This window comes from Mycothermus thermophilus (genome assembly GCF_041956435.1).
Source record: "Mycothermus thermophilus strain CBS 625.91 unplaced genomic scaffold VTJ04scaffold_5, whole genome shotgun sequence".
Taxonomy (NCBI): Eukaryota; Fungi; Ascomycota; class Sordariomycetes; order Sordariales; family Chaetomiaceae; genus Mycothermus; species Mycothermus thermophilus.
The window spans coordinates 2,365,920-2,388,372 of NW_027191431.1; the positions used below are offsets into that span (position 1 = coordinate 2,365,920).

Here is a 22,453-nt window from a genome sequence, read left to right on the forward strand (position 1 = left end):
TTCTCAAACTCTTTCCTAAAGATCATCCCCAAATAACCCAGGAAGAACACCGTCTTCTGCCTCCTGTGTCGCTGTCGCCACACGCTGCCACCCTTGGCGAAGCACCTTCTCGATATCCAGATCCGCAGGTGCCTTTTCGTCCAGGAACCTCAGTGCTTCGGTCGCGCGGCCACCACACGCCCGCTCCAGAGCCAAGAAAGCAAAGTGACCTCCCACAACAGGCCGTGCCATGAAGTAGATACCGGGGAATCCTCCGTCGCCCTCGGTGTTATAAAGATCTGTAAAAGGTCGGTCTGTTTCGGGTGTTTCCATGTCAGTGATTTGAGGCAATTTGGTGGGGGGGAGCAATGAACCTGGAAAACATACCAACAACTGTCTCATTCACCCACCGAGCCACGGCCGTCAAGATCTCCTTCCTTGTCTCGCTCCCCGTCACGGCCGCCGCGAAAAACTCCCAGTCGCTCTTGGTATACAGATGCCGAGAGTCGAGAGGTAGACCGTACTTTTGCAGCACGTTGTGGTACCAGTCGCTCTGGATCTGATACACCCGGTCCGGGATGAAGGGTCCCTTTTTCCCGCTAGCACCGCCGTCAGGACTTCCAATCGGCTTCTGACCGAGCCTCCCAGAGCGACGGTCTTGTTCCTCATCCTCCGTAACGTGGAAACATAACAACGAGTCCGCATACAGGTTATACAGCGTGGTCCAGGACCCATACCAAGTATACGCGAGCTTCGCATGCGTCCCGTCCCTCGAGATGGCATACTCCTGCCACTTCTCAATATACTCTTCGGCGATGGCGCGGTAACGGGGTCCTTCGCCGCTCCCAACCAAGTCAGAGATATCAGCCATGGCTCTGATCCCCACGATCCCCTTCAACGCCAGGTTTGTCTGGTTGGCCAGCCACCCGGCAAAGTCGTCGGTGCAGAGCTGGTTGTGCGGGATCAGCGACTCGCGCACGAGATAGCCCGTCCACTGGGTCCAGAGCTTGTGCGAGCGAGAAAGCCATTGCGCGGCTTCCTCTTCCCCGGTGGTGCTCTTGTCGCGCTGGTGGACATCCATGCCGTTCTGGTCAATGTATGTCGCCCACTCCTCGAACCCAGGTAGCTGGTGTTCAGGCTCTACCGCCACCGTTGCTCTAGTGAAGGCCGGCGCCGTGTCGTAGCGTAGGGCATTCGCCAGCGCCAGCGCCATGATGACCATGTTCCCGCACTCTTCCACTGGCATGTACTCGTCTCGTCCGTCCGGGTGGCCCGTCGCATTGGGGAAATGCGCGCCAAGATCGTGCATGCTGTAGTCGTTGGGGTACTGGCCGCTGCCCTGGTGCTCAAGCAGCGGCTCGAGAAGGTAGGCAAGCCAACGCGGGTTGGTGTAGAGGAAGAATGGAAAGGCAGGGAAGATGACGTCAACGGTCTGGAAGTTGCCGTTGGATGAGATCTCCTTGAGGAAGAGCAATGGCTGCTTGGGGTTCCCCGAGAATTGCGTCGCACCGAGGACCTGTCGGGCCGACAGCTCCGCGATGTCTTTGTATTCGTGGGACCCGGAAAGAAAGGCGTCCCTTGCCAACGTGGCCGAGTAATTAGCCGCGAGGGCCGCCGCCGTGGGGAAGTCATCATAGTGATAGGCAATAAGTTCCTCAACCGTAGACACGTAGGACTTCCAAAGCGGCTTCATGTGTCTGAGTCCTTTCGCGCTGGCAAACTGGACCACGGGATCTTGAACCAGCGCCAATGTAAATGTGATGCTGTCCTCTCTTTTTGGACAGGCCTCGCCTTCCAACAGGTCACCACCCGTTGCCTTCAGCTTGAACTCTTTTGCAAAAGCGAACACCGGCTCCTCGTCCATAACTTTTCGGAACCTCTTGTCAATTTGATTTCGCAGCACTCCGGTCTTAGCGAACCGCTGACGAAGGATGGCCGAGGTCCCGCTCTCGTGATGCGTATCTGCTGGGGCCGAGAAGAACAACGTCCCCCACTCGGCATGGTCCGCCCACTCGGTGAAGAGCTGCTCCTGATGGCGGGCCACCTCCCACGTCTTGAGGGCTGGTTTTTTGTCCTTGCCACTCCTTCTCGATGGCCTGCGCAATTGCCACCGCACGCGGTTATCTCTGTTGCCCGTCACCCATTCGCCGTTGATGTCTGTGTAGATGTTGACATCCAGACAACCTTCGACGAGGACGGTCAAATAGCCGGCAGGGATGGACTGACGGAAGGTCGAAGACGGGGTGATGGGGGATAAAAAGGAGAGCGTCAGGCGGACAGACTTGGGAGAAGAGGAGGAAGAGTTGAGATTGATGCGGTATGTGAGATTCGTGGTGGACGCATCAAAGCTCGAGCCAAGGTATTCCGGGTACGCGACCCGGTAGGGGAGGTTGGGGTTGTTTCGTGGCAAAGAGTCGTGAGGGCGGCCGAGCAATGGGTAGACCGTAGCCGCTTCGGGGATGGAAGCCATGACGGAAAAGCCGATCTAATTATGTCACCATTTTCATTCCCTATGTCAGTCAACCTGACCACAGTTTAAAGACACGTGGGATCCCGGGCCAGGGAGATCAATCTCAATCAAGGAACGCTTCCTCATCCTCTTCTGTCTTCATTGGCATGACCTACATGAGAGCCGGTCCAAAACATGGGCCAGTTGTCCCATGGCACGCCGCGGGCATGGTAAAGCCAAGTGCTAAGATATGGGTTCCGGACGATGAGTGGGAGCACATTGGGAGTAAGTGTCGATGCGCTGGCCACGGCGGCCAGCAGCAAGAGATTGACTCGCATGCTTCGATAGGTGAGCTGCCACTAGACGAGGGTCTAGGACAAAAAGGCAGTGTAACCCAAAGACGAAAAGATGATGGGGGGTCCGACTCTTTTAGCTCTCAGACATGGGCAGCGTCAATGTCAATGGCGACGGTGGACGAGGGCAAACACGAAAGGTAATCCTCAGCAGCTGTCAAGACGGAATGAAACAAAGCATTGGATGACATGCATGAATGCGATGCGGTTCTAGAAGATGCAATTTGAATGAGTTGTGAGGATGGATGGCAATGTCAGAAAGAAACACCAAGATGTGTTGGCAGTAGAGGTGACGAGACAGATGGATGAACCTGGGAACCTTTCCCCGCACGAAGAACACGAAACCGGGCTCAGCCTCACAATAACACTCAGGAATCAATGGATGGGATGAAACAGGGCAAACAAGGAATGGAAGTGGTGGGACAACCTGACACCTGACACACCCGCCCGAGGTTGCAACCCGCGAAAACCCCACCGCCGGCGCTACCCCGCATTTTCCGTACCCCGACGGCCCCACTGCGGAGCCGCCGTTAGGTCCACCCATCCCGACGGCCGGGTCCTTAGCGGCATCTACCGGCAACTTTAATCTTAGACTCCTGAGAACCACAACCTTCCGGGACCAAACAGATTCAGGATGTTTGGGACCCAACATGGAGCTCCAGGAAATCGCCGGGCTGCCTCGCCTGGCTGTCTCGCCGAGGAGCATCCACCTATGGATGATATGACTGTTTGCACTCTTTCAGTCTTAACCCTGCACCTCTACTTTTCACCCTCCTGAACTGAGCTCAAGGTCTTGGACCTTTACTCTGTTCAAGAACGTGTAATTCCCTGTACTTCGTGTTTCCTATTACCTATTTACTTCATTATTTCTCCACACCACCAGCGTCACCCAGCAACCCCTTGTCAGTTGGTCTCTCACCCCAACTCTTTGAACAATGTTCCTTGCTGATCTGTCAGCCAGGCCAGCCTCTGAGCACTAGATGTCCGATCACTTCTGACCGGTATCTCACTGTCAAAATTCGGTTGCCTTAGACCAGTCTCTTATCCCCAATCCTCCAACAACCTAAGAGTCAAGGCGTCTTGGTCGCTCATCCCCAAGGAAGAGAGCTCCTACATCTCCAAGCCGGACAGCAAGGACTCCTACCTCCCCCAGACTCGCTGACACGGCCATCTCCTCGCTGCCCATGTTTGGTCGTTGGGGACTGGGTAGACCATGTACATTACCAGTCACTGAGAGGCCATGTACATGGCCACTCACTGGGAGCTCATACTCGACATTCTCCCTCCGCTAGCTCCTCGCCAAGGGTGACCTGGGTGAAGAGGGCACGACCACCATGGCGAAGAAGAATCACCAAGCTCAACGTAGTCGCTTATCTTGTCCTTTAGGTTCGCCGTAGCAAGACGTTGCAACCTTATATAGAGCTTGGCAGTTCCGCACCCTGAGCGGTCGACCTTCCGCGACGACGGCGGCGGCGACAGCGACGGCGGTCCAGCGAGGCAGCCCCTACTGCAACGCCAATCTTATATGGACCACTGCGTACCTCAATCCCATCTATTCTCGCTGCTCGGTCCTTGGCCAAGCCTCTGCCGCCGCCGCCTCCACCGCCTCCGCCAACAACGGACGTACACAGTCGACGTGCTGAACCAGCAAGCGCAAGCTGCCCACGCTGTTAAGGCACCGAATGCTAATCCAAATGCCCCAACGAGCAACTGAAACAGAAGCCGAGCCTTCTACCAGCAGCTGCTCGCTGGGGTTGGTGAATGACATCTGCTTTAATGACATGACATCGAGAACCTAAACGATCCTGTGCTGCACATCTCTCACGACGCTCTGAACCACAAGGCCCCAGGAATCCATGCCTCCAGGCTTACACCTCCCCCCAAAGGCAGCGTCCGGAGAAGTCAGCCCAGTGATCACCACTGGTCCATCCGCCTTCAAAGGATCCTGATTCTTGAGTCAAACAGCTTGACCCCGTCTGGGGCGATGGCGGCTGACAACCTCTGAGTCCGTGGTAACCGGCAGAAAGTTATTGTTTACTGTCGATGCCTCGCCAGCCGGCCAGATCGTTGGCGGGGTTACCAGGCCGGTTGACGTCCACGCTTTCTCAAGCACTTCTCTTGGCCTCTTTGCCGGCGGGTCCTCGATGGCCTTGAAAAGGTGGACCATGGTGCGCTTGAGCTCATTGTTGGCGCAATTGATTTTCCTCTCCACAAGAGACTGATAGCAGTTCGCAAGGAAGAAGCCGGCAGCGAATAGGTCGTAGTTGATCACCCGGAAGACGATTCTGCAGCGCCAAGGGTCCGGTGGTGATCACGACAGGGCACTCACCGCTGTGGTGAACCTGAGGGTCGAGGCTGTATGCTCCTCTGAGGGCTGGCCGCCAAGCGGGGAGAAATTTCTGGCACCGTGTTGATCACTCACTCTGAGGGAGTGAGTAAGATGTTCTTAAAGTGTTGCTGCAGTCAAGATTTTCTGCACAGGAACTACATGAGGGTCACCCACCTGGAGTGTAATTCTTGGCTATGCGCCGGCGACGGGCGCCAAAGGGAGCGAGAGGCCTCGATGCACGCCTTCCGCAGTGGAGAGTGCCCAATCTGTCTCTGCCTCGCCGGCTGGCCTCTCCTCCATGGACTGCCATCAGTATCTTCTTCCCACGGCCCGCCGCCGTCGCCGCCGCCGCCGGCTTCTGAACGCCGGGGCTGACTTCCCCTTCCCTTGGCACTTCGCCGGCGGCGGCGGCGATGCCCAAAGGTTATTGAGGTCGCTAGCCTCAAGAAGAAAGCAAACCCTTCTCGACTACATGACTGACATTCCCCCTCGGCGGGTGATCATCTTCGCAATCTCCGCGAGGACGGTCGAGGAACTCGACGACCTGCTGTACAAGAACAAGTTCCCGTGCACATCGATTCACGCCTTCCGCAGCGGCGAGTACCCGATTTGCCTCCCCGGCCGGCCTCTCTGCCATGGAGGACTGCCATCAGTCTCTTCTTCCCATGGCTCCGGCCGCCGCTCTCTTCGCCATGAGGACGGCGGAGCTTCCCTCCGCCGAGGCCAACCCGACGACAGTCGAGCCATCCATTTATGCCCTCCGCAGCGGCGAATGCCCAGTCCGCCTCCGCAGCGTCGATCGACGCCCACAACGTCACCCACGTTATCAACTACGACTCCGCCGCTGGCTCGCCGCCTCAGTCGCCGCTGTTGCGGGCCGCCTCTTCCGTCTCTGAGCAACGCCTCTGCAACGTCAGCGTCGACGACGTATTCCAGGTGATCAACTATGGTCTGCCGGGCTAGTGCTGACTTCTTCCTGATTAACGCCGCTGCGGCGGTCAGGGAAGCACTGTTCTTCACGCCCTGGCGGGCGCTGAGAACACTGAGAAGGACGGGACGGGACTGGGGAAATTTCCTCAGACAAGAGCTGTTAATCCACGTGGTTGGGACATGTGTTATCTAAGATGGGGCTGTCAAGGTCTGCACGGGAGAAATAAAAATGTCGGCGTCTGCATTCTTTCAGGGAAAATACAGCTCGGGCGAAACATTTAGTTAAGACGGAAAAATAAGTTCGAATGAAAGATATTGTGAAGTAAACAGTTAGTTCAGATGAAAGAGTGACTGATTTTTCTTATTGGTGATTTAGTCTTCCATCCGATGGTCAGTTACCTGGGTAACCCTGTGATTCGTGATCTTCCATCTGATAATAGGTCAACAAGTGAACATACCAGATGAGAAAGCATCAGATGAAAAATTATCTAATATTCCATACACGAACCCTAACAACAGGCCTTCATTATCTCATCAAGTATGGTGAAGTGAAGGTAAAAAAAACACTGTTTCACAATAAAACCTCCCAGAAGAAGTCTTTACCAGTTCTTGCCAGTTTCTCCCAACCCACGCCATAAGTAGACTTCTGTCTGCCAAGCTGGCTTTGAGAAATCAGTATCCATAGTCATCAGTCAACAGAAATAACACGTTAAACACACAGAAGAGACCCTGGGCAGAATCCAGAGGCCAACTCCACCATAGTCCTACACAGACAACAGACGCCTAGTTGCCACGGAACAAGAACTGCAGGTCCTCAGGGCTCAGGGAGTCCATGGCGGCATCGTCGGCGTTGATGGTTGAATTAATCATGTTGGTCTTCTTCTCCTGCAGCAAGACCATGCGGCTCTCGACCGAGTCCTCGATGCACAGGCGAGTGATGATGCACGGGCGTGTCTGGCCGATACGATGGCACCGGTCTGCGGACTGCCACTCACTGTTTGGAAATCAACTGTCAGTTCCTGTGGAACGTTGAGTTCAGGGGAGAAATAAACATACGCAGCAGGGTTCCACCAGGGGTCAACAATAAATACGCGAGACGCCTCGGTGAGGTTCAACGCCACGCCACCCGCCTTCAAGGAGACCAGGAAACACTCGACATCGGCGTTGTTCATGAAGTGGTCAATCGAGGCAGCACGTTGGGCAGGCGTCATGCTTCCGTCGAGCATAACAGTGGTGATGCCGGCCCGGCGCAGGCGCCACTCAATGAGCTGCAGCATGGTCGTGAATTGAGAGAAGATGATGGATTTGTGAGAGGCGTTGTCGGAGCGAAGCTTGTGCAGCTCATGCACCAACAACTCGATCTTCGACGACGAGGTCCAGTTCTCCATCTTGATGCGGTTGATGATGGACGACTTCTTGACGAGCGCCTCGTCCTGCTCGATCTCGGGCTGCTCCAGGTCAATTGACAGCGGGATGTGACACTGCGGGCAGTCAGGGCTGGTCGTCGAGTTGATATAGCTCTTGACACAGGCGCGGCAGAAGTCATGCTTGCACCTAGACCGGATGGCATCCTCCGCAGGCTCATCGCAGATGCTGCACACCAGGATATTCTGTCCACCTTCAGCATTCTTCTTCAGGATTAGGTCTGGATGGTCCGCCACCTGACGCATCTGCATGATGAGGCCGAAGATGTTGGCGTAGTTGTTGAGCATGACACCGCTGGCCACGTACGTGTCGAACTTGCGCTGGCTGTTGGTCATGATGCTGCTGGCGAAGTCGTTCTCCTCCTCTCCGAAGAACTGACGCTCCACATTGATTTCCTTGACCGGCAGCTCCATCGAGTCCATGTGGTCTTTCTTGAGCCGGCGCAGCATGATGCGATCCGTGAGAATGCGCAGCTTGCGGAAAGCCTCCGCGCCACGACCACGGTTGCCAAACTTCTGGATCGGGTTGAGGAGCTCCTGGTTGAAGACAGACACATGCTGCATACCGCCGTGGTTACACTCGGTACACTTGGCCATTTCATCCATCGTCCACTCGAGGGTAGAGCAGGGGCAGTGCTTGCAAAGATAGCAAGCGAATGGGCGGATGTTTAAGAATCGAATGAGCGAGAAAAACTCGCCAATGCGGTTCTGCAGGGGAGTGCCAGACAAACACCAGCGGTACGTGACCTTGAGCGCAAAGCAGGCCTTTGCCGTCATGGTTGTCCGTGTCTTGATGCAGTGGGCCTCGTCGAGAATGACACGATGGAACTCGGTCTGGTGAATGACTGACTTTTCCTTGACGGGACCGTCTTTGCGGTTGAAGCCCTTCTCCTGCTTCCGGTACATGGACTCAAGGCTGTTGTATGACATGATGATAACGTCGTACTTTTTGATGTCCTTGACGGTAAGGTTCTTGGCCTTGGCATTGGTGCCATGCATAACAAGTGTCTTGAGCCTCCCATCCGTGTAGGACTCGATCTCGGACACCCATTGCATCAGGGCGACAGGGGGCACCAGCACCAGAGACGGCTTCCCGGCGGGGAAATCAGACATGATGAGGGACACGGCCTGAATGGTCTTGCCGAGACCCATCTCGTCGCCAAGGAGCCCGCCCTTCCAAGCAGTCTTTTCCATGGCCATCATCCAGGCCAAACCCTCGAGCTGGAACGGCTTGAGGTGCCGTGAGATGGTCTTCGGCTGCTCCGCTTTGCCAGCTTTCAGAACGGGCATGTCCTCAAGCTCCTTCCACATGGTCTTGAGCTCAGGGTGGTGGTGTTCAAGGCGACCACGATCACGCTCGGCCCGTCGCTTGTTGCGGGGGAGGCGATAGGCTCGGCGACCCCTCATGGCCTGTCGGATTCCATCCATGTCAGACTCATCGGAACGTTCCTCAGCGGCAGGTGGCTCGACAGCTGAATGGAACGACTCATCCCCTGAGTCTGGGTTAAGAGAGGCACCAGGACCAAGCATGTTCTCCAAAACTTGGTTGAACTGCGCATGGGTCTCAGCGATTTCGGCCCGATGGTCAGGATTGGCGGAGGGTTCCCCATCATCAGCCCAGTCCTCGTCGTCTTCGTTATCGTCGTCTGAAAAATCGCTGTCGTCTTCCTCATGAGAGGCCTCAACAGCCTGTCGCTTGGGTGGAGGCTTGCGAGGTGCCAAGCCGCCTCGACTTGTACGGAAGGTGCGGCCACTGGTCGGTTGGGAATTCGCAGAGGGGCCAACAGAGGTCTCAACAACCTGTCGCTTGGTGGGAAGATATTTGCGAGGTGCCATTCCGCCAAAAGCGGTACGGACGGCGCGGCGACTGGTCTGTCGAGACTTCGCAGAGGCGCCAACTGAGGTCATGGTATCAAGAGAGGTGGCAGTCGCAGCAGATTTTGCCGCTGGGTGGCGAGGGGCGGAAGGGTCAAGGGAGCGCAGAGCCGCAGCATTCTCCTCTGCCTGAAGCTTCCGAGCGAGAACAGCATCCGGAGAAGTGTCGGAGTAGTCTTCGTCGCTATCTTCCTCGACGTTCCGCTTGCGTTTGTTGCTGGAAATGGAACTGGGTTGTCCAAGGGTGCGGCGGGGTGGGCGAACCCTGGCGGCGGGGATGTGCACCTCAATCCTATTCAGGCGCCGGCCGACTGCGGAGAAAATGGGATCTTTCGGCGCAGGCGTCGCCGAGGCGCTCGTCAGCGGGGTGGTGCAACCGCTTCCCAGCGACGGGGCGGTAGAAGCATGAACAGTGGACGGGGCCGTAGATGAATCGCTCATGGCACTGCTGGCGTCAAATGGCTGTGCTGAACCCATGGCGGTGGTATCCGTCGCTGCGGAAGAATGAGGAAGTCAGTGGGAAGTCATCGAGGGAAAAAGTGAGGCTGACAGCCGTTGCCGCAGACGGGACGAAGGGACACAGAGAGCTCCGACAAATAAAATCACAGGAGAAAACATGTACTTACCAGCAAGCTGCTCAGCCGCTGCAGACCTCCTAGTCCTGACCATGGTGGCTGCAATGCATGAGTTAGTGGACTTAGTGAATTGGATTGGAGGTAGAGAGAGGATTGTAGGTTGGTCAAAGGTAGAACCACCAAAGGTGTGGCCCAGAGGGTTAACAAGGTCAGGAGGGGCAGCACCGGCGAAAACCCCTCCGGCGAGGAACGCCAAAGGTTTGCCAGAAATGAGAGGGGTCTGAATTGACAATGGACTCACAGAGGTTTTAAAGAGTAAAAGGGAAACCGTGGAATCGGGATTGGGTTCCAGGTTGATACTTGAGGTGATCAAGCCCGCAGAACAGAAGGTCATGAATGACCCCCGGCGATGCAGGATGTTTCGCAAGGCTGCAACCTAGAGCCTAGAACCTTGAAAGTGATTGTTCAAGGGTGGAGTTGGAAGGAAGGAAAGGAAAGAAAAATGAAAGAAAGAAAACGATGTGGGTTTTTTGTTTTCCTCAACAGAATGACTGGGGCTTTGGTCTCGGGTTCACACAACAAAGAGAACAAATCTGAAAGATGGTGTGGGCAGGACCTCAGCTCAGGATCTCCTGGAGAGAATTGGCGTCGTGCCTCAGGGGTCGTGTTCTATGGGACGCGGTGTCACGTGATTATCTTAATAGCTTTTCCCGCTGTCCCAGGCAGCAGTGCCCGGTTTGAGTCGGTGTTGCGAATCCCAGAATCGGAGATATCGGAGCCTTGCTGCTCCCCTGCGTCACGCATCAAACAATGACCAAAAAAACAACAGGCTGCAGAAGGGGTCTCAATGTTTCCCTATTGTTCAGTTACGACTTTTCGAACCCTGTCATTCACCAACTTGTCATTGTTCATCCGACTCCCGGCGAGGTGACATCTTGTTTGTAGATTCTCTATTCCATCAGTTTTCTCCGAACCCCAAAGTTCAATCCGGGGGACTGGAAACTTGAATTGTCTTTCCGTATTTGGAAAGCACCAACGCCAGGTCAGGTGCTTTGGCGTCAACGCAACCACTTCCCGCCAAGTGCAACCACCCCTCCTCGCGTCAGGACGTGTCACCGTCGCCGTCGCCGCAGCCGCCGCCGCCGCCTTAAAGAAATCCTCACGCCTCGGTGTGCACCACGAAATTTTCATATCAACAAAACTTGCGCCTTGTCGATTGCATCCACTCCCATCACATCCTCTCTAGTTTTCGTTGGACGAAGTGACAAGTCGCCATCTTCCACAATGCAAGTGATGATGACCCAGCTAACCGATACCTCAAACCACTAACAGAATCATCCAGGTCTCGAGAAGGACGGCAGCGCCGAATCATGGGCCCGTATGTTACTGTTTCTACGGCTTGCTTCGTCATGGCCACGTTTACACTGACCAGACCAACTCCAGGCAATCGGCCCTGACTGACTTTTTGGCGGTGGGTTCCGAACTCATACTCACGGTGTTTCAACTTGTGCTGACAAGAATTCGGGCAGTCACACAATATTTCCGCAAACCAAATTCGCCTGGATGCTGAGCGAAGGCGTCGGGAAGCCCAACAGCAACAGGATCAGCAACAGCAACAACAACAAGAAGAAGCCAATCAAAGCCAGGCTTCTCCGTCTTTTGCGGCTCAAGATGCTACGGGCAGTCCCGCAATGGCAACCCGCTCTAGACGCGCGGCGGCGGCCACCACACAGGACGAGGAGAAGCGGAAGAAGGAACAGAAAGCCATCGAGAAAATTAAGGCTTCCAAAAAGTTCCAGAAGCGCAAGCATGGCTTGGATTCTGATGAAGAGGACAATCTCGCCAGGGCGTTGATGGAACTCTCCGCACCTCTTCCCGGTCAGCAAGAGAACTGCGAACTCTGTGGAAAGCGCTTCACAGTCACTGCCTACAGTAGGAATGGCCCCAACGGTGGACTGCTGTGTCCTGAGTGCAGCAGGGACCTCGACAAGGAGGATGCTGCCAGGAGGAAAGCCAAGAGGGTTGCCGCCGCTGGTCGACGTCGTCAGTTCCAGAGCAATCTTTTGGATGGCATCTACTCCCTCGGAGCTAAGAGTTTGATGACACTCTGCATCGAGACCCTCGCGAGAAACATTGACCTCGCCGAGGATTTCAGTGGATTGCCCCCGTTCCTGATTGACAAGGTCGCCAGGAAGCTTTCCAAGATGCGCCTCCTCAACCCGACAACGCTCAACCTCTTCCTGACGCCGACAACCGATGAAGTCTATGTGTACGATGGCGCAAAGCTCTACACAGACGACTTTATCCGTATCTTCCAAATGGTTCCGGGGCTCAAGAGGCTCAAGGTAAGCGTCACAATCCGCCGATGAAACGAATTGCTTCTAATCGTTGCTAGATCCGAAATGGAATTCACTTCAAGGATCCAGTTGTGGACTACTTTCTGTCCCGGAACATCGAGTTGGAAGAACTGTATCTCCATGGCGCCAACCTCATCTCTGAGGAAAAGTGGATCGAGATGCTGCAGAAGAAGGGCAAGTCCCTACGTTCTCTGCGTGTCTACTTTACAGATAAGCATTTCACCGATGCTGTTCTCGCCGTCATACCTACAGCCTGCCCCAACCTCACCCGTCTCAAGATCTGCCATAACCAGCAGGTCTCAGGCGCGGGTGTTGCTGAGATTGGGCGCATCTCGACCCTCCGGCACCTTGGCCTTGACCTGCGCAAAATCGTCCACTCGGATGTATATGTCGGCCTCATCAGCAAGATCGGGCGCCAGCTTGAGACACTCTCACTCACGCGTGTCCCTGAGGCCGACAACACGGTTCTGGATGCCATCCACACTCACTGCCGCTCGCTCGTCAAGCTGCGCATCACGGAGAGCGAGGTGATGACCGACTACGGGTTCGTCCGGCTCTTTGATGGCTGGGCCAACCCGGGGCTCGAGTTCCTCGACCTGCAGAAGTGCCGCCAGCGCGACTCGGCCCACCCGCGCGAGAACCCGGACTTCATCGGTCTCTGCTCTGACGGCTTCTGCGCCCTGATGCAACACTCTGGTCGCAGCCTCCGCAACCTCAACGTCCATGGCTGCCGCCACATCAAGGGTGAAGCCTTTGAAGACGTTTTCACCAAGGACAAGGTCTATGAAAACATGGAGAAGCTTGAGATCAGCTTCTGCGAGGAGGTCACTGATTATATTGTCGGGTGTGCCTTTCGCAGCTGCCCGAAGCTCAAGGAGGTAAACGTCTTTGGGTGCATGAAGGTTCGTGATGTGCGCGTGCCCCGGGGCAAGATCCTCATTGGTGTGCCGAATGCGAAGGGGATGGTGATTGAGGGGTTGTCGGATGACGAAGGTGATGTTTGATCTGAGGTGGCCTCGAATGGATTGTACTTCATATTGGAGTGTGTTGGTGTGTGTGTACAATGTAGATGGGGCACAGGCTTGTGATGTATTATTGTTTTTTCGTCTGAGGTCGCACTGGATGGTTGGGATGAAAGGACTACAGTATATTTTTTTGCACCGGAAGACGGATTTTCGTCTGTACTAGATGTCTTGGTTGGGACAGGTAACTGTAACTTGTGTTTTGTCTGATGTATGTGTTGAGAGACTAGGTCCTGGGTCTTTGTATTATGAAGAGGTGACAGTTTAGAGAAACGATTGCAGCCTGATTGCTGTCCTCTGAACAGTGTCCACGATGCCATCTAGAGAACTCTGCCTTGACGCTCTCGCCATGACTGCCACAAGATCATCATTGACGCTATTGGGTAAACCCTTTTATTAGCTGATTGAGGGGAACTCAAAAGCAAAGCTTTACTCAAGTGACTCAATGTAATGAGTGATCCCTTAAGAGCTCTGGGTCTTTTTGTATATCAAAGTTGTTTTATAGTCAACGTCCCGGACAACTGTGCTTAGTGGAACAAGCAGGAACTCGGATTATTTTTGGCCAATAGGTATGAAGGGGTTGTAAGGAATCAAGGATTGGTCATTTATTTCCTGAAGTCCAATCTCTCTCATTGTTGTCTCAGAGTTAATGAGCCACTCCGGTGGAGGGAGTTGAACAGGCACACTCAATGGAGTTGTACACTTTGACCTGCACATAGCAGATCCTTGGGATATCTAATTGACATACAATACCAGATCCCTCCTTGTCGTGAGGATGGGCGACAGAACCATGAGCTGCTCCCAGCACATGCTGATTCCACACTCAATTTTTGACTCTTTCCGACCATTGGCATGTGGAACTTTCGTACAGGCGGATTACTCCCGTCCTCTACACATACTTACTACCTTGCACACAGAGATGTCTGACGTGTACAGAGTAACGGCTGCTTGGTATCATGAAGAGGTGGCGTCACCAACGTCGAGTCTTCATCAAGCGAAAATTGCATGTGCTTGCACGTTGTCATCAACACTCACCTGAAAGCACATGCTTACTCCGCATTCCGTATTTCCCTCGAGGTTATCCATGGCAAGAAGACCGGGTAGACCTTACAATCACTGAAGCTCAGGAGCATGTGATAACTCCGCATTTAGGTATCTTAGTGTTGAGTTCATCCACATCTAGTTTCCCCACCTAGTGAAAGCGCACATGAGATCAGATGCCATATCTGTTACAAATCTACACGGGTCGCGCCATCCCAAGTTGCACAACAGCATGCAGGGTACTCGATAAGGACCTATCATTTCTAAGGTACCCAGATGTTGACTCACAGCAAAGTCAACGGTTGAGTCGAGGTAACCACCAACACAAGGTAAGGAGAAAGATCATTTGACAGACATCTCATCCCCAACAAACCCAACCCCGGAACCCGAACCCGGACCCCCGGACCCCGAAAATCCGGGGGTGGCTGGGGAAGGGTCGGTCCGGGGTTTGCCTGGCTGGTCGGGTTTGTTGGACCGGGGGCCGACGCAATCGGGAGTTCCCAAGAGAGGAGAGGTTCGAGAACCTCGCTCCCCGTTTTCATAGTTCATGGCTCCGGTGGTTGGAAAAAACTGGGGAAAGGGAAGTGGAGATGGTTTTTTTTTGTTTGACTCATCCGCCATTCATCCCCGTGATTCTTGGCCTCTGGGCGCGTGGTGATGGTGGAGTCCGGGGAAGAAGAGAACACATGGAACCAGGTCAAGCTCGTGGTTCGTGCGCTGCCTTGACCCTGACCTGGGGTCGGGAGCAAGCAGTGATGAGACGATTGTGACAGCATGGGATCCATCTCTGGTTGGTTTTCGTGTGGGCTTGGAGGAGTCATTGTCCCCCTCCCGCCGGAACCTGCCGTCACTCCTCGGATGTCTAACCGTTGCTACGATGCGCAGTACGGTACCTACACAGCTGTTTGGTTGCTCCGTCATATGCCTCGGACGTACCCCGCAAGCGTCCGATGTTCGGAACGAGGTAAAGATCCTGCGGACCTGTTTGTTCTGGATGGAATCCACCGTATCGCCGCCGACGGGGTACAATAGCCGGGGCTCCGTAGCGGGGGATGCCGACTGTCAGGCCGACTGCCGGCCTCCGGGGGTTGTTGCATGTGCAAGACCGTTTCCCGGGGCCGGAACGGCTCTCTCTCACTGATAGAGAAGGGGAAACGTCTGTTTTCACGAGCCCTTCTGCTCCTCTGTCGGTTGTCCGAAGTTCTTTGCTGATCATGATCGAGATGCCGTCGAGATCTTCCGTATCACTGCATCTGCTTACTCGTGGAATACGGATTGTAACAACTGGTTCCTGCACGCTGAGGTGATCGTCGGGAAGCCATGGAGATCAAGCATTGGAGCATTACGAAGTACCAGCGGGATCTGACGTTGATGCTGCCCTGTTGATCCTGTCAGAGACACACAGTGCAGGATGTTGGACTTGAGTCCCCGTCCTTGTCTTTCACAAGCATCCGGCATTCCCCTCTTCCAATCCGACTGAGCAGATTTCTCGTGACTCACAGCCACGAGAGTCCTCGATGATGCGGATGTCAAGAATGTCCTGCCGGATTACATTCCTGTCGTCCCGGAAGGAGCCTCGGGGCTGGAAGAAGAGAGCCTGTGCAGGAATCCACCTCAATCCAGACCCATTTCTTCGCCATGTGCCTCTGGAACGCAGAAGTGGACAAACACCAGCTTGCCCTGGACCTGATCACCATGGGACGCCCTTTTCGAATTCAGTTCACAGGCACACTGCCAATCGTCGGGCAGCAATGGGGAATCTCGGACAAGGCGGTTCGTTTGAGAATCGCGGAGGCCTCCCCCGTGATGACAAGGGCATGTCTGACGCGGCTGCGACGCTGTTTCATCCAGGCCATGGTGTTTTTTTCCCTCCTTCGAGAAGCTCGGTTCCTGTCGAGGCGGATTTCGGTGGCCAGGGGTTGGTTCCGTAAAGGGGATTCTCGAATTCTGGACCTTCTGGACTTCTGTTTTTCTTTTTCGTGTCGAGGTTGTGGTCGGAAGAAGTCGGGGCCACAGGGCGGCTTGTGGATGCATGGCATCCTGGTTCCTTTCCCCAGCCATGCTCCTGACCCACAACAGCCCGGGAGCCCCACCGCCCCATCGGATCCACCAGAGCCCAATGGTGGGTCCGTCCCGTCTCACACCTCTGGTCCGGGCAGGCACTGGGAAGAGCCAGCAACAGGGAACCTTGGAAACCGGCATTGGCAATGAGCATCGAAGCTGGTGAATTTCGCCTGTGTGCCGCGCACCGGCCGAACGTTCTGGACGGCAGAAAACCAATACCGCGATAACGGCCCGTTCGGAACTGCATATTGCAATTGCCCGAAGTGCATTATCTCGCTACGACGGTGTGTGTCGTGATAGAAGATTTCTCGGGGGCCGGCAGCCGCTGACAAAAGCGACCGTCACAGTTTCCAGGTTTCTATTGATGGTGACGACAACAGGCTCACAACAGACGTGCTTTCTCAGTTGTGTATCCCCAAGACAGCGCTTCCAGTCCCCAGTGATCAACGCTTTGGCTCGGCCCTTTCACTATCACATTTTGGGTAACGAAACAAAAGCGGTCAAGCCCCTGGGCGTAACGTGCGCCGTCCGCGTGCTCTCTTCTGCGTCTCGATGCGTCTTGACGCAGGCCAAGGAAGCACGAGAAGGGGTAAAGAAGCGGGCCTGGGCTTCCCGCTGTGGCCACCGTCTAAGCCAGGGGCCGACGACGGATCCCGAAAAAAAGCTTCACGTCGTCTCCCGGCGGATCGGGACGGGCAGTCTTGACCCAAACAGGAAATCGGCTGCTGGGTGCGTGGTGTCTGATTGGGCCCTGATGCGACTGCACGCTGCAGCATCTGGAATGCCGTCTGCGATTGGGAAGGCCCACCGACTTTTCACACGCCCATCACTTTCACGCTCGACGCGATTGTGTGCGTGAAGTGTGATGCCCTTGAAGTTGAAGGTGAGTCTCGTGACTTGCGCCTCAAGGGCTAGCCAGCGTCGAGTACGTGATCGTGACATAAGGAAAACATGGTTTACGACCTGAAAGAGCCGAAAATCTGGGCGGTATTGTTGGTTCGTTAGGGATGTCCGCTGGAATTAGAAACCTACGTACCAACAACCAGTAACCAGCCAGGCAACGATCGCCATGAGTTGTGTTTGTGTTCCTCATCAATGTCAGCGGGACTTGGCAAGCCCACACACAGACAGCACGCATTACGACGTCACACAGCGAGCGGTAAAAGCGGCTGGCGGTCAACGATGCAGGTCGCAGTCAGCAAGTCTTGGGACCTGAACCGGACCTCCAACAACCATACTTAGCGCTCCCATCCTAATCAGCCGTGATGACGGATGTGCTCGACAAATTTCCCACCTCTATCACGTTACTGTAATTAGAAGGCCGCGCATGTTTTGGCAGGAGAGAAACCGCATTTGGAAACTGGGCAAGAGGTTGTTGTTGTGAATTTCCCGTCCTTGTTCCCGTCGGTCTGGCCGTGTTGACATTGACGGGACGGAGACGAAGCCAACAAACGGAGTTGAGCCGTCTCCTTCGGGTGTCCACTCCGGTCCCCACCCGGGATGTCATCTCGGCGACTCCTGGACCCAGGGGGTTGTCCGCCGTACCTGCGGTGTAACTCGCCGAGTCCTGCAGCCCAGTGGGTCGCCTAAACAGACACTGTGCACCAGCTCTTTCGTCTGATCCCAAGCCGCAGCGAGAGCTCCCTGGAGGTTCCTTCCAAGTTGCGATGATGGGAACACAGGGAAAATTCAAATCCCAAAATGACGACGACTCTTCCATGTGGCAGGGAAGACACAAAACAATCAGTCATGATTGTGCTGGGCTTCTTCCATCCCACGTGTCGACAGGTGATTTAAGGCAATTTCGCGCAACTCTCATGATGGATGGGAGGGAGTCGTGTCACTGCGAGAGCCGTTCCGTGGGTTGTGGGTTTCTCGATTCGAACGGCCCTTGAAACGTGCAACGAAACTTTGGACAGGCCTTTGTCGCATCGCTCCGTCACCCATCACAAGCGCTTTGTTTCAACAGCGCAATCAAGTACCCAAGCTAAATTTTCGCGGCTGGGCATGTTCCAGCGGGCACACAGGAGTTGGGTGTCCGTCACGTCGAGGGCGGCAAGCTGGTGCTCCAGAGACTGGATAATAAGAGCTCGAGTCGCCCGCGGCACGTCAAGCAAGGGAGTACCATCATCATCTTGTTTAAACAAGAGTCGACTGGCTTTTCTGCGTTCCAAGGCACTGGTGGCCCAGACTGCAAATTCCACTGCAAAAGAGGGCCTCGACCATTATTATTATTTTCTTTTTCACGTTCGTAATTCTTCGGCTTCAGGTTCGGGCGCAGCGGGCAGTGCCAGGTCCACGCCGCCGCAAGGGTTCCTCTGGTTCCTCCTCCTTCAGCAGCACCTGATCCAACAACCCTGCCGACTCACCGGGCTTCTTTTTTCCAACCTCGTCCTCTTCCTCCGCCTCTTCTTTTCAGTCGGCCACTTCCCCTTCTCCCTCTCTTCCGTCCTCTCCTCCTTCCTCTCCCCCACGCTCCAGCCTGCGCATGCCATGGCGTCGTATGCGCCCAGCACAGCAACCGGTTCAGATATCTCCACGCCGCGCTCCAGCTCTCCCTCGACGTCGTCCGTAGCCTCAGCCCGGTCGTCGCACTCGTCTATATCTAGCTCCAAGCGCATGTCCATCTCGTCCTCAAGACGCATCTCGGCCGCCAACCCAATGTCGTCCGTCGATATCGCTGCCATCGAGGAGGCCATGAGGATGGCCAACCTCGACACCCTTCGTGGGTACAACCAGAACCACTACGCCGAGGTGAAGCAGTTCGCCACCACCGAGTACATCACTCAGAGCCAGGCCCTCGGCTACCAGATCCTCAATGAGCCCATGTGGAATAAGGGTGAGTGAACGAGTCAGTCAAGTTGGGTGGACAGCGCATCCTGTCCGCTTGCTTGCACAAGTGCTCTTGGTTTCTTTTTTGTCTGCTCTTTATGCACTTTTTACGGAGTCGGCACCTTCTGCCCTTTCTTTCCACGGCCATTTCCAGGCTAGTTCTCCCTCGGCCGGCCGCCGTCTCCACGGGCACCAAAGCCCCGGAAACCGGCCGGCTATGAGCTTTAGAGCCAGGGCACTCGCCTCGGTCCTACCTCCCCGTTCGCTCCTCCTACCATCTCATCTTTTGTCGTCTTAAACCTGCTCTATCCCAGGCTGCTGGGATATCACTGGGGAACCACATCCCGCAGTTGATAGACAGCAACGCCTGCCTACCTGGCCATATCTGGGCTACAACACACCGAGTCCCCAACAATTCTGTCCTTTATAACCTCTCCTCCCTCCCTCGTTGCTGGCCCTCCTCTTCCACTTTTCCTCGTCATATCCCCTTGTTACCTATATTTCCTCATCTACCCTCTATCTACCTTCAACATGTCGAACTCAAGATCAAGAGCAATTCCCCGCCTCCAAGCGCTTGCTGCTAACCTTGGTTCCCCTCCTCAAGGCTTGTCCTTCACTCCCGAGCAGCGCATCGCCAAGAACCTGACGGGCCTCATCCCCCATGTCATGGAGGATGCTGATCGTCAGTGCGAGCGCGCCCTGAAGATGATCCGCACGCGCCAGACAAACATCGACAAGTACCTGTACCTGTCGAACCTCAAGGCGCAGAACGTCGACCTGTTCTACCGCCTGCTCATCGACAATGCCAAGGAGCTGATGCCCCTGGTGTACACCCCCACCATCGGCGACGTCTGCCTCCAGTACTCGACGCTGTACACGCGCCCTGAGGCTCTGTACATTTCGATTAAGCAGCGGAGGTCCATTCGGACGATCCTCAGGAATTGGCCCTACCCGAATCCCGAGATCTGCGTCGTCACTGACGGTTCCCGCATTCTCGGTCTGGGCGACCTCGGCGTGAATGGTGTCGGCATTCCGGTAAGTCACCTCGGTACATTGCCGCGTGGGGGTCCACCCCCATCTCCGCTTCCATCCCACACCCAACCGACCCCAACCGGGGTCAACCCCTCGGGAGCAGAACCCGAAGTTTCGGTTGGCTAACGCATGCATCGCGATGCATTAGATCGGCAAGCTGGCCCTGTACACTGCTGCCGCCGGTATCCACCCGGAGAAGACGTTGCCCATTGTCCTCGACTGCGGCACCAACAACGAGGCCAACCTCAGGGACCCGCTGTACCTCGGCCTGCGGGCCAAGCGCCCGTCGGCCGCCGAGCAGCAGGCCTTCATGGATGAGTTCATGGAGGCTTGCGCCGACGTCTACCCGGACATGGTGGTGCAGTTTGAGGACTTCGAGAGTGAGAAGGCCTTCAACTACCTCGACCGCTATCGCGACAAGTACAAGTGCTTCAACGATGACATCCAGGGTACTGGTGCCGTCGTCCTCGGCGGGTAAGTTTGATGCCTCCCATATGCGCTGCATGTCGGAAGGACATACGCTAACCCTCTCGTCTTTAGTTACATTGGCGCCGTGAACCTCTCTGGTGTGCCCATTGAGGAGCAGCGTCTTGTCTTCATGGGCGCCGGTTCCGCTGGTGTCGGTGTCGCCAAGCAGCTCGTCGAGTACTACACCAAGCGTGGTCTCTCGGAGCAGGCTGCCAAGGACAAGTTCTGGCTTGTCGACACCAAGGGCCTCGTGACCAAGGACCGTGGCGACAAGCTTGCTGAGCACAAGAAGTACTTCGCCCGGAGCGACAACAACGGCCACCAGTTCCGGACCCTCGAGGAGGTCATTGAGTACGTCAAGCCCACCGCCCTGGTCGGCCTGACGGCCACTCACGGTGTCTTCACCGAGTCGGTGGTGCGCGCCCTCAAGGCCTCGGTTGACGCCGGTGGTCTGGGCCGTCGCCCCATCCTGTTCCCTCTCAGCAACCCCTTGAGCAAGGCCGAGTGCACCTTCGAGCAGGCCGTTCAATGGACCGAGGGCACCGTCATCTTCGCCTCGGGCTCGCCCTTCTCGGCCTTCACGGTCAAGACCAGCGACAGCTCCGTCACCTACTACCCCAACCAGGGCAACAACGTCTACGTGTTCCCAGGTATCGGCCTTGGTGCCATCCTGTCCAAGGCCAGCCGTGTGACTGATAACATGATCTACACGTCGGCTGCCGCCCTGGCTGGGTCGCTCAACGCCGAGGAGATCCACAAGGGCCTCATCTACCCGCGCATTGAGCGCGTGCGTGATGCCAGTCTGATTGTTGCCCGCGAGGTGATGAAGGCGGCGCGGCGCGACGGCGTGAGTCAGCTGCCCGAGGAGCTCTGGCTCGAGTGGGAGGAGTGGGGCGATCCTGCTCTGGACAAGTACATCAAGGCTCGGATCTACGATCCTCAACTGTGAGGAGACAAGGGTTGATCGTCTCTTCAGCGTTGGTTGGTTCTGTTTCTTCGCCTGGGTTCTTCAGTTTTTTAACTTGGTTCCGCGAGGAGTTTGCTTTTCTCTTCCGGGCTTTTGTTGGAGTTTTTCTTCCTTTTTCTTCATTTCTCGCTGGATGATGCATCCTTCTCAGTAATGATTCCCAACTCGTTTGAGAGGAGAAGGCTTGTTCAAGACAACGGGCCTTCGCGGCCAGGGCGGGCGGGTGGGCACGGCCTCAGGAAATGGTTTTGTGCGCGGAGTGAGATATAAAGAGGGGGCTAGAGGACAGGGCTAGCTCAATACGAGTTAGCAGGCATTGTTGATGGTCATGACACATGGATGGGTGGACGATTGGGTTGCCCGGTACTGGCTGGTTGGGAATTCTTTCTATAGACGCTAGGGAGGAAGACAAAAGATCAGTTGCATTTGCTCCACAATCTGTCGTTTGCTCCTTGGAGCAGGTATCCATGATGGGTGATGTGAGTGGTTGTGATGTGCTTCAGTGAGAGGAGGTTGAGACGGCGCTTGACATCGATTTTGTTGTTGAGTGCTGGTATCCAATGTCTCATGATACCTTCGTTCCTCAGTGGTGTTGGGTACCAAAGATGGCCTTGGCCATTTGCTAGCAGCCACATGGACAGACAATATTCGACCATGTGGATGGAAATTCCTGTCCACAGTGTGGCCGTCAACGATCTAGGAAATCAGGGATCGTAGTTAGCCAACGGAGGAGAACATGGATGGGAAACGGAGGCG

At 55.4% G+C, this 22,453-nt stretch overlaps 7 protein-coding genes across 7 annotated transcripts; 4 read left to right on the forward strand and 3 right to left on the reverse strand.

The window, feature by feature from the left end:
- Window positions 1–15: 15 nt before the first annotated feature.
- VTJ04DRAFT_7925 (uncharacterized protein) lies at window positions 16–2,766 on the reverse strand (the record flags this gene model as incomplete). The annotated part of the gene is made up of 3 exons (XM_069366305.1): window positions 16–293; window positions 367–2,464; window positions 2,605–2,766. 3 exons carry the CDS (start codon window positions 2,764–2,766, stop codon window positions 16–18), a joined length of 2,538 nt encoding a protein of 845 aa, XP_069217253.1.
- Window positions 2,767–4,115: 1,349 nt separating this feature from the next.
- On the forward strand, window positions 4,116–4,495 carry VTJ04DRAFT_7926 (uncharacterized protein; the record flags this gene model as incomplete). The annotated part of the gene is made up of 2 exons (XM_069366306.1): window positions 4,116–4,143; window positions 4,212–4,495. The coding sequence occupies 2 exons, from the start codon at window positions 4,116–4,118 to the stop codon at window positions 4,493–4,495; spliced, it is 312 nt and encodes a 103-aa protein (XP_069217254.1).
- Window positions 4,496–5,408: 913 nt separating this feature from the next.
- Window positions 5,409–6,073, forward strand: VTJ04DRAFT_7927 (uncharacterized protein; the record flags this gene model as incomplete). The annotated part of the gene is made up of 2 exons (XM_069366307.1): window positions 5,409–5,847; window positions 5,904–6,073. 2 exons carry the CDS (start codon window positions 5,409–5,411, stop codon window positions 6,071–6,073), a joined length of 609 nt encoding a protein of 202 aa, XP_069217255.1.
- A 750-nt stretch (window positions 6,074–6,823) lies between these two features.
- On the reverse strand, window positions 6,824–10,008 carry VTJ04DRAFT_7928 (uncharacterized protein; the record flags this gene model as incomplete). Its single annotated transcript, XM_069366308.1, has 3 exons — window positions 6,824–7,034; window positions 7,097–9,833; window positions 9,966–10,008. 3 exons carry the CDS (start codon window positions 10,006–10,008, stop codon window positions 6,824–6,826), a joined length of 2,991 nt encoding a protein of 996 aa, XP_069217256.1.
- A 1,276-nt stretch (window positions 10,009–11,284) lies between these two features.
- VTJ04DRAFT_7929 (uncharacterized protein) lies at window positions 11,285–13,275 on the forward strand (the record flags this gene model as incomplete). Its single annotated transcript, XM_069366309.1, has 4 exons — window positions 11,285–11,292; window positions 11,358–11,385; window positions 11,444–12,259; window positions 12,310–13,275. The coding sequence occupies 4 exons, from the start codon at window positions 11,285–11,287 to the stop codon at window positions 13,273–13,275; spliced, it is 1,818 nt and encodes a 605-aa protein (XP_069217257.1).
- A 5,616-nt stretch (window positions 13,276–18,891) lies between these two features.
- On the forward strand, window positions 18,892–21,679 carry VTJ04DRAFT_7930 (uncharacterized protein; the record flags this gene model as incomplete). Its single annotated transcript, XM_069366311.1, has 4 exons — window positions 18,892–19,237; window positions 19,835–20,265; window positions 20,411–20,736; window positions 20,803–21,679. The coding sequence occupies 4 exons, from the start codon at window positions 18,892–18,894 to the stop codon at window positions 21,677–21,679; spliced, it is 1,980 nt and encodes a 659-aa protein (XP_069217258.1).
- A 253-nt stretch (window positions 21,680–21,932) lies between these two features.
- VTJ04DRAFT_7931 (uncharacterized protein) lies at window positions 21,933–22,166 on the reverse strand (the record flags this gene model as incomplete). Its single annotated transcript, XM_069366312.1, has 1 exon — window positions 21,933–22,166. The coding sequence occupies one exon, from the start codon at window positions 22,164–22,166 to the stop codon at window positions 21,933–21,935; it is 234 nt and encodes a 77-aa protein (XP_069217259.1).
- Window positions 22,167–22,453: the final 287 nt, after the last annotated feature.